The following is a 10,918-nucleotide window of genomic DNA, read 5'->3' as shown; positions in this document are numbered from 1 at the left end:
ACGTCAAAAGTTAACAACCTGCTAAGATGAGTGGGAATGGTCCGTGGCTTTCCACGTCTTGTTTCACGTTGCTGCAGGTGCAGATTCATGAAAACAATGCCTTATCTTCTCATGTTTGAAACTGGATTTTCACAGCCATAGCTTCTATTTTTGAATGAGATTCTGTTATTATATACTTGACTGCATTGCAGCAATACCAGCAGGTCCTGTTGTGCTTGCCATTCTACTGGCATACGCTGAACCACTCTCCCCTGCAATTCTCTTGCCAGTGGCGGATCCCACTGTAGCCACAAAACCGAGAAGAGATCCAGATAAAAAGTGATGTATTTCATCCGTGACTATTCATTTCTTAACCCACACGGGATGAGCATTGAGCACCTGCAGCTCGGTACTAACGACCAAGTGAGGAAGTACAAAGGTTACTGCCTAATCAATTTTTCCTCGTGTTGTCTGGAGCAGCATCCTACAAGGCTTAACTGCGCAGACTTGGTTGCACTGCATTATAACATCCGAAGAGAAAATCTCCTCTCTCTAAAAGGAATGGAAAGACGGATGGCAGAGAAACGGAAGGAAAAGTCTGAGTGCTTTATCGACCCAACTGACATCCTATGAATGATAAGCAATAAAAATTTATTGAGAAATAGAAAAGTGCTTACTTACCATTATCACTGCCCCCCAAATTGTTAATGCCACAGAAAAATGGAAAGTTCCCTTAAAACCACATATTTAAAAATCTTGCAATTTTATTTGCATATAAAGGCCGCTAGATATAATATCACAATAAATTTAAAGAAACAACTGCTTTTCTAAATTCCATTAACAAGGTAACATAAAATAGAACAAAGCTCAATAGCATTTACAGTGGTAGAACAGAAATAACTATCTGCAACAATATTTTGTGCTAGCGAGATTGCATTTACACACAGTGCAAAATAAGAAAAAGGAAATAAAAAGACAAGAAGAATATTTAAATATAAAGGACAACTAAGCCTTATTTTAGTTAGGCTTGATTGTATCCATTTGACTCTATACATGCCTGAACTACAACAAAGATTTAACTCAGGCTCTTGAAGGCCTTGAGCACTTGGAAAATGTGTCACATCCTTCATAATTTAGATGTGCTGTACAGCATAATTTTGCAGATGCTATACTGGCAATATTAAATCCTAGCTTAGTTATAATGCACAAAAAATACATATATATATAAATTCATATTTAAAAGGAGTCCGCATTTACATTTTTTTTTACTGCATGAAATACCTGCTCTTTGCAGCTTTCACCCCCAGTCTTTTAAAGCTAAAATAATTTAAAAACAAACAATAAAAGGTAGATATCACATACAGGCCGTGGCTACCTATATCAGTCTTTAACGTATAAACCAGGTAGAGACAAACAAGTGAGAAGTCTATTGTCCCCTTGCTGCATTCTACTGGCAACAGAAACGAGTTTCAGTATATGCACACATATCAAGAGGTAAATGGACCCCAAAATATTGTTTGTGCTACTAAAAAAAAAAATTTTAAAAAAATCCATATAAGTGGAGATGAAAAGCTAACATTTAGACCTAGGGAAAAAAGAAGACACTTAAAAAACCCCGACAATAACATAAGTTGTGCAAATTTGGGTGTTTTTAAATGCTGCCTATTTTTAAGCTTATAATATAATATTAAAATAAGGTCTCTCACTTATTAAAAGAAAGCTTGGCTGTCCTTTTGAGAACACTATAACAATTTACAATGGCAAATTTATTGAAAAACAAAATTCATTTTACAAATTCACAATGCTTTATCAATTTAAAATGAATGCTGCATTTCCAAAAAGCACAACCTCTAACTTCTCTTCTTGTTTCTTTTGTACCAGCAATTTACAAAAAAACAACCCCAAAACCCCAAACCCCACCCCAAACCAAAAACCCCATGGTTCCCCCAAATTCACCCCCCCGCAACTTTGAAATAATCACGTAACAGAATGTAACTTTTATAATTAGAAAATGGCAGTTTATAGACCTTCCCCAGTTCCAAATGTGCAGTAGTGCTTCATGATCCTTGAGGGGTTGGAAGGTCAAATATAATTGGTGGGTTGGTTGGTTGAAAGCTGACTGTACACGTTGAAGCATTGATGTACGTTGTGTAACCGTCTGTCATAATGCCATAACCTGTAGGGAGAATGTGTCACACTTACTGTAATATAAACAAACGATACTGCCCGTGGGCAGCTGCACTGAAAGCTCGTTGTGGGATCAATGCTTTGGAATAAAATTAAATTTATCCCTTCAAAACGATACAAGTTCTTGAAAGCTGCCACAAAGGCTTGATTGAAAAAAATACAACGTACTGTGTCTGAAATAAGAACCAATGCTTTTATGTACAAACTTCCCCCCCCCCCCCCCCCCCCCCCCCATGGAAAATCCTCTGTTGCAACTGGATACAGCAGAAACAGACAAAATCACATGTACTTTTTAAAATTACTTAATTAGTGAGCTGTAGTTTGCATGCCTGTAATGTCTGTCATAAGAAAAAGACGAATCTGGAGCAAAAGATTTAGAAGTAACTTTGGTTTTGCCTACAAAAACCCCTCTCTCTGGGCAATGAACTGAACCCGGTAAGCTTTCCCCATGCTAGCCCTTATCATCCAGTTCCTCATCACAGGACTGCCAAGTGGTAGCACTGGCTTGGGAAACCTCAGAAACTCATTAGCAGGTTAAAAATATACATATGTATATATTTACCTTTTACATATATACATATATATTTTTATATATACATATATATGATATCTACCAGTGAAAAGCAAGACTAAGGAAAGGAATCTCCTGCTATAAACACAACAGAGCACTGGAGGTCAATGGATCACCTCTGGCTTAAGCAGAAAATTGAGGTGAAAGTTAAACAGATGAGTGTTTTTCATCATGAAGGGATCTTGATAACTCGCTCCCTGATAAACTAGCAAGAAATGAATATTAATCAAAGGTTTTTCAGCATGCCAAGGACTTGACTCCTCAGTAACACCCTGGCATCAGTTTCAGGATGTTGCAGACTGTCTCCAGCTTCTGAACATCTGGGCAGCAATGCTCTTGTTCAGAGCGTGCCTGAGGAGCCAGCAGCAATGCTGGTTCTCTGCTGGCCTGGAGCTCTCCCACTGGCCGCATGGGAATAGGACCTAACAGAGGGCTGCGCACTCCAGCAATTTTGGGCAAGCGGAGCAAACTATAGCAACCCATGAACTGAGGAGCCTTCATTCAGCAAACGCGATGTGAGAAAACAAATGATAGCAGAAGAACAGAGACACTGAGAAGGCAGAAGGTCTCCTCTTAACAGACGTTCTCTCAAGGATAAGGAGATAGGGGCACCAGTTCCACCAAAGCAGAAGGTGAGAGAAAGCTTTGCCATTGTTTTCAGCTGACATTCACAGACAGCTAACAAAAAAGCTAGAAAAAATCTAAGAAGAATGTGGCACCAAATACACCTTTTTAAAAAAAAAAAAACACCCAACCATCAGAGCTTCACGGAGGAAGAGAACTTCCCATTGCTAACCCACAAGGAAAAAATGTTTTTCTTTTAAACCATTATGATACAGTACAGATCACCGCTGTCTGAAAGCTAAGATAAATACAGCTACCCACAGTGTCTATCAGAAAGAATAATCACTTCAGAATTGCTGCACTGTCCGCCTGTATTACTTTACTTATTTAGACTGGCAATTTTGATTTAGATCATCTCATGGTGGGAAAAGCCTTGTTTGCGGTTGTTCTTGCTTATCAACCAGGAAAAAAACCTGCATCACCAAAATGTGTGTAAAGCCTCCGATGATTTAATATAATGTGGTGCATGTTCATCTCTGCTGGAGTTGGATGAGAATTAATTGCACTGTAAGATAATGCTCTTAACACTTGTCTATTTCTTTCTGTACTTAAACAAGCTGTTCTTATGTCTTCTGTGTAAGTACTAAACAGGACTTTAACTTTTTTGTTGTTATTCTTTTAAGAATGTGTTTGAACGTTCACTTTTAATGTGCTACCACCCTTCCTATGGGATTTAGCATAAGATGCTGCGTGTGGTCCCTCAGTGCTTTCTCACACTAATGCACTGATCTTGTGCATTAAAATACCTTCTTCTCCCATTACTTAACACTATTACAACTAGAAGTTTCATCATCCAGTGTGCCTACAAAGGCTGTAGACAATTTACATGCTTTAGCTAGAAATCCTGCTGTATTCCCATATTCTTAATATGCAAGGATTAATATTTATACAAAATATCCAATCTTTTCCCAGGTGCATTAAAAGACTGCTATTCATGCCACTATACTTAAGGTCATGTCAGTATTTCCATTATAAACTCTTTATTTACAGATAGCAGGCATAAAACCCATTGTATGAAGCCACAGGGGCTTCAGAAAAACCAATACCGCTAGTTGAGAAAGATGTCCTCTTTTTATATTTCTTTTATGAAGTTCTCCAAATCTTTAAGCCTACGGAGAACCTAATTAGAGTCAATGGAGAAACCTCCAAGGGCGACACTATAAAGCATTTAATGTGTAATTTCGAGTTCTAGGGTCACAAAGTCTTACACTCTCTCTCAGGCAGAACTCCTAGTGTTTGTCTCTCAGCCACAGGAAAGCTACAAAACTGTATTAAATATTTAAGTATCTCCAAAACGGATTTAGTCTTTTAGTCTCTTCCACTGCCATAAACTGAGCTTATTGTTTCTGAAGCTTCAACACTCCTGGATCTGATACCGACAGTGGAGAAATATCTGCTCTAAAATACGAGACTGCTGGAAGGTAACACACAGTACAAACTCTATTACAGGATGCTTTTAGAAATGCATGCAAAGTGAGTTCTGGCAATCTCTCCTCCTGATGTCTGACTCGAGATGCCCTCCTTTCTGCTTTTTCTTACACGCTGATGGGAGGTGAGCTGAGACAGTAAGTTGCCTTTGCTTTTCCTTTTTTTTTCTAGCACCTTTCTTGGCTCCTGTGCTTGGAATAATGGGGATCATTTTCATTTTGGCTTGCAAGTGTGGAGAATCTCATCTGTTTTTCTAACCAAGTTTGTCAAAATTTGAATTACTTTCAAATAACCTGTGTGGAACAACCTTTGCCCAGTGAAAGATGTAGGTGGCTAAATGTAGCACGCGTTCCTGAAACAGTCTGTTTTAATTCTAGCATAAATTTACAAAGTGCTGTGCGTGTAATCACTTCCCTCAATTCCCTCTCTACTTTAGTCCAATATGCCACTATCCATCCTTTGCAATAACCACTGAAACGTGCTTCTTTGAAATCAGCCTGAGATTGAAGAGGGGAGAAGTGCTGCTCCTTACCTTCATGAATCCCACCAAAGACATGGAGTTTGGGCCTTACTCGCCTCTGCACCGTGTTCAACAGTTCCACACAACCCACTCTCTGCAGCTCCTTTGGAACCCAGTCTCGAAAACCTGAAGGCAAAATGCAATCAATACTATTAATTTTCTCTATTCAGGTAAGGTTTCATGTAGTCTTTCAGGAAATCATAATTCATGGAAGGTTTATTACATTATCTGTAGTCATAACCTCTCCAGTAAAGCACACAATGGCTTTTAAGAAATGTTTCACTGTCACTTTGTCTTCCTTAAGATTTCCTCCCTCCATCTGCATTAATATTTTTTCTGGATGTGATTCGGTTTTTTAAACTGTGGGTTTAAACTCATATTCCACCTTGAAAACCTGGGACATTTATCCCCGGCGCTGCTACAGATTTTTCTTCCCTCTCCCCTGGCTCTTAGAGCAGTCAGCTTCCCAATCCAGCTCGCTGGTTACTCCAGAAACAAAATACCTCTGCAGGATGAACAACCCGATACCCGCCCCCTCAAAGCTTTAAAATACAGTCTCCCACAACTTCCAGAAGACCGTGGTCTGCAGATGTCAGGTTACTTCTGAGTCCCTGCTCACCAACAACAAGCAATGCAGCAAAATAGCTTCCAACAAGCTAGTGCTAATTGACTACGTTGCCACTCAGTCTTACGGATAAAATGGAAAAATGCACAAAACTTGACATCAGTTATTACAGGATGCTGCTGCCTGGACTAGCACTGATAAGGATCAGCAGAGCAAGATGAATGAGGAGGAGTAAAAGGGAAATCTGGAGCCACAGCCAACTGTAGCATCGTTCTACTGACTTTAAAGTCACTTTAAAGTAGTAAAGTCATTACTACAAAGTAGTAATTACACCCTGTGCCAAGTTTATCCCAGGTAATAAAAACATGTTGTGACATGAACTTGACCGAATTTTGGAAAGAACAAAGAGTCCAGATACAGCTCTACTTCCCTTAATATTTACATAATTTAAAAAGCATCATTTTGCCAATATTATCATGCAGACTGAGACCTAGACCCCCTCCTTTTAGGCACAGTACTTGCATCCAGTCTGTGCCTGTAGTTAAAATATTGAACCAACCTTTGGAAATTGAACTTCATTATCTCCATCAAACCCGAAATTTAAGTACGCTTATTCAATTAAAGCATTCATTAGTGTCTGCAGCATTACAGTATTGCTATATGAACCCAATTCAGAGCAGATGGATTAGCAACCCATTTAAAATAGCACCCGTGAAACATTATAAACATACTTGTGGGGGTTTTTTGCTTCTTTGGGAAAATAAGCAGATTAAAAGAGTGCTATTCATAGTGATGGTTTTCAATATCCGGTGTGCTCCACTGTCAGTGGTTGGCGTATCACTGCTTTATCAAAGCAGCACACCGGTAGCTCTATTAAGAATAAAGAGAATTTACAGATCATCTTACGACACTCTCTAAGTAGTATTAAGAGAGTAACCAGGATATAAAAAGAGCAAGTACATTACCAGTCAAAAACTTTCTGGACTTTTCTGCCTTATCTCTGCTTAGATCGCTGACTCTTTAACTTAATTGTGGTACAAAACGTTAAGTGGGTACTAATTCCTGACTCCACGGTCACTGAGCAGCTCTGTGAACACACTGAGTACCTGGTACCACTTAAACGCTCTTTTATAATGGCACCTTGCAATTCTGGGAAGTTTTTTTTTTTATATTCACTACCATCTCAAAAGTCGGTGACTTCACGTGTCATTAGATGATCTGATCCCTTGGATTTCAAGAGCTCTTAAAACTCTGACAAAATCCCTGTCTACTAACAAGAACGGTAATGAAGAAGAGATGGATACACTTTCTTATCCTGATCAGCTGTAGCTGTATTTATAAAAGGCAGATGCTCAGTTGTTGTAAAACCAACTGAAATATTTAAAATATGGCCCTAGACTGCTTGCCACATGTGTCTTAAAGAAAAGCAGTAAATAACGTGCGATACTATCTTGTGGGGTACAGGACAGGGAAAAAATAGTGGGAATTTTCAAAGAGTTTTAGCGCGGTCTTTAATGACTTTAGATATATCAAAACCGAGTACTCCTGCCTCTGCTGAATTATTATCTTAGTGTCTTTTTGAGACCATCAGAACTTAGTTTAGAACTTAGAATTAAAATGTGGTTCAGTGAATTGCTTACATTTACAAGGCAGGCAAAAATTAACTAAATGAAAACCTTCAAGTAATTAATGAAAAAACAAATTATGCATTTACATACTTGTGTGCGTCTATCGTTACAGTAGGAATAATTATCTGAGAACATAATTTTATTCTTTCACAAATTTGCTATAAGACAATTAACAGCTTTAAAAATACTGTTACATATTCTAAGTTTCCAAGGAAATTATCAAGGAGAGTATGTGACTACATACTCCTCAGCTCTTGACTGCATCCTCTAAAACCTTAAGGAAACATGTCATTGTAGTGGAATATTTTTTAAAAGTTTTAGTCAACCTCTGAAAAATCATATGGGATTGGAAACTGTTTGACAGATGAATATTACTGTTAAATAAAATCCCAAACTCTAATGGCTAGGAATCAGATCTTTGATCTTCCTTAGCTTGAGTTAAACAAAAAGTGTAATTTTTATTAAAAAACACCAGGAAGCTCAACACATCGGCTAAGCCTAACCATCACTTTACACTTCTTCCAAAAAGGCTTTTTAATTCACGGTTTTGAGTTAGGGTGTAATTGCAGTATAGCTTATAGCATTATTATTTTTGCTTATTTTGAAAGTAAAATTCTCAGGCAAAAAAATCACACACAGCTTTTGTTTCACTTACCAAGGGGAGGTCCATGTGTCATTAGTATATCAATTCCCTCAGGAATAAGGTTCCACTTGTCTAGCAAAGACTGACCTCTGGGTAGGTTAAAGCCCCATCCATTAAACCACGGTGTCCTTTGAGGGAAAATAAGATGAACTGCATCAGTATAAAATAAAAATCTCTTCCCTTCTCCAATTTTTCTGAATTAAAATAATTTCTGTACTTCAGAGATGACTTGTAGACAGCCTTTTTGAAGGGGATGCTGCTAAAACAAACTAGTTCAAATACATACATACACTAACCTATACTTCCAAATTTAGATTAATATCGCATGCTCTTTTTGTACAAGAGTATTCAGCCCCGGGGGCGTTTTTCCACTAGAGAAAGGGAAAAAAGTTAAAATAACAGACTTAATCTAAAGCTTTTTTTCCAAAGTTTGGGGATGCTCAAACATAAGAACTCCTTCCTTATGTTACCTACCATAACCAAGAGAAATTCTCAACAGTTTTTGGAGGCAAGAGACAAATGCTGACCACAAAAGGCAGCTAGTGGGTGACAGCTCAGCAGGAAGGCTGTATGGCGCAGTGGTTATAAGCTCCATCTGTACTATGGTATTTCACTAAATTCACACTTGCTTCGTTTAGCACTTTTAATATCAGAACGTTGTCACATAACTCGTCTTTGAACTCCTGGGCCTCCTAGAGGCCTTCATCACACAATGTTTAACCTCACAGTGACTTCTTCAACAGATCTTATAATTTAAAAATCGTTTAGTATTTCTTAAGGAAAATGGAGATCCTCAGTCTCCACCATCACAGCACAGCGTTGCTCTGAGACATTGGTCCATCCATCAACCCAGGCATGCAGTCATGAAAAGCGGACTTTCTAGGAGTACTTTTTCAATGTGTAACAGCCACAGTGAATGGTTTTGATGCAGGTATGTTATAATAAAGCCCTTCTGTATCAGGCAGGTCCACAGAGCAACTGTTTTGAAGAGATAATATATAAACCTATATACAACATTTCATACAGCTGTTAGTATCGTAATAATTTTCAGAGTTTTCATCCACATGTGCGTTTCCCAGAGCTTAGGCAACAGAATTTGACTGGGTTGCTTCATTTTCTGGGTCAGATCCTCCTGGGTCCTAGCCCTAGTCATTTGGGGCCATCTTTCTGAGAGTTCAAGCTACTCCTGCAGTCTTCTGTGTACTGCAGTTCTGAAAATAAAAATTGGGAAAAAACCCAAGACCAACCAGCCGTAAGGAAAAGCATACCTGTTAAAAAGAGAGAGACCATTAGGAGTCCTACATAATTTCATTATATAATCTGCCTCCTGCGCCTTCTAAATTATGCATATTTTCAGCCTCAAATATGCACTGAAGTGGAAATTTCCTGCTGAGATTACATCTCTAATTTTTATATATTTTTTAATTGAAGTATTTGGTTTGCCAGAGACAATAATTTGACCAATGCAGATTATACCCAGTTATACGTATGGTCTCAATTCCTGACAATCGGCAGCATGGGAAAACAGCAGGAGCTGCTAATATAGGAGCAGGAAGGTCACTGGTGCCTTAGTAACAAATAATAGACACGTCCCGTGTAGTCCTCCTGAACGATTACTTATACTACACACACAGAGGAACTCTTTCAACCCAGCAGACTTCCTGGATGCTGGATGAAAGCTAACAAGGCAGAAAAATTAGATGTTAGCTAAACATTTTACGTAAGCGACGGGTTCCTAACATACGTGGCAATGAAACTTCTCTCACCGCTGGCTTAGTCTGCACCCACTGAAACATTTAAAGAAGTTCATGTCTTGTAAAGTCAGGTCAGCGTACCTCGCAGGAGGTTTGCATGCAACTGAATTAAAACTGAAGCATGTGTCTTAGCTTTCTTTAGCTGAATCACAAGTGTTTCTGCTTTTCTATGATTGACCTTTCCTGAAACACAGATCGAAATTTCCTTTCCTATAATGTTCCTGGGTTTTAACGTATCAAGATTATCGTAACCTTCAGGGCTGCAGTTAAAAGTTAAAATATGGTTTGGCTAAACATTCAGCTGCTTAAAAAAACAAACACACGGTGCATAGGTTGAACTTTTCACTGTCAATTAACGATTCTTTCCCCACTTGCATTTCTCCTGCAGATAATGCTGTAGTTATTACACCATAGTTAAACCTGAAATGTGAAACCACATCTGTGATCTCTCTGGAGCTCTTTGGAGACTACAACCACAGAAAAACCTGGATTTGTCTGCAGGTTTTTTATTTTATTTTCTTCTGAAGCACTGGGGGAGGAGGAGGAGGGGAACCTGAGCTCCAATATATTCTTCATTCACCAGCCTCTGTAATTAGCTGTGACTAACAGGCACCACATGGGAATCCACTTGTAAGAAAACTTTTGAGAAACCTTCCCCATTATGCAGCACATGCACAAAAAAAAAAAGACAGCCAAATACTTTTTTAACATACTAAGTATTTTCATACAAAATGAATAAATCGGGGAGAAGAGCGGGCATGACCGGAAGAACACCTGGATTACAGATTTAGGTTTCAGGCATTTAAAACACAAAAATGGATATTCGATGAGAACACTGCACCCTGACTGCACAACCCCAGAGTCCCTGCATTTCGGAGGTGGCTCCGGCATCGCCAGAAAGCCAAGAGGAAAGAGGACGTGTTCAGAACACCACCAGTAAGAAAAAAACAGCTTTATGGCATAGATTCAGGTTTAGATGAGATCACAAGGAAGGTCACCCGATGTTTGCACTACACTGT

General features: G+C 38.7%; 1 protein-coding gene across 1 annotated transcript in view; it reads right to left on the bottom strand.

The window, feature by feature from the left end:
• Positions 1-728: 728 nt before the first annotated feature.
• Positions 729-10,918, bottom strand: part of MPPED2 (metallophosphoesterase domain containing 2) — a 105,336-nt gene continuing 95,146 nt past the window's right edge. Inside the window, exons 4-6 of the mRNA XM_074149414.1 lie at positions 8,158-8,273; positions 5,322-5,435; positions 729-2,155 (exon numbers count right to left, since the gene is read on the bottom strand). Of these exons, the coding sequence (XP_074005515.1) occupies positions 2,037-2,155; positions 5,322-5,435; positions 8,158-8,273 (349 nt within the window). The 3' untranslated portion in view covers positions 729-2,036. The remainder of the gene's footprint in view (positions 2,156-5,321; positions 5,436-8,157; positions 8,274-10,918) is intronic.

The sequence above is a fragment of the Numenius arquata genome, chromosome 6, assembly GCF_964106895.1.
Source record: "Numenius arquata chromosome 6, bNumArq3.hap1.1, whole genome shotgun sequence".
NCBI classification, from domain to species: domain Eukaryota; kingdom Metazoa; phylum Chordata; class Aves; order Charadriiformes; family Scolopacidae; genus Numenius; species Numenius arquata.
This window is presented reverse-complemented; position numbering and strand designations above follow the sequence as displayed.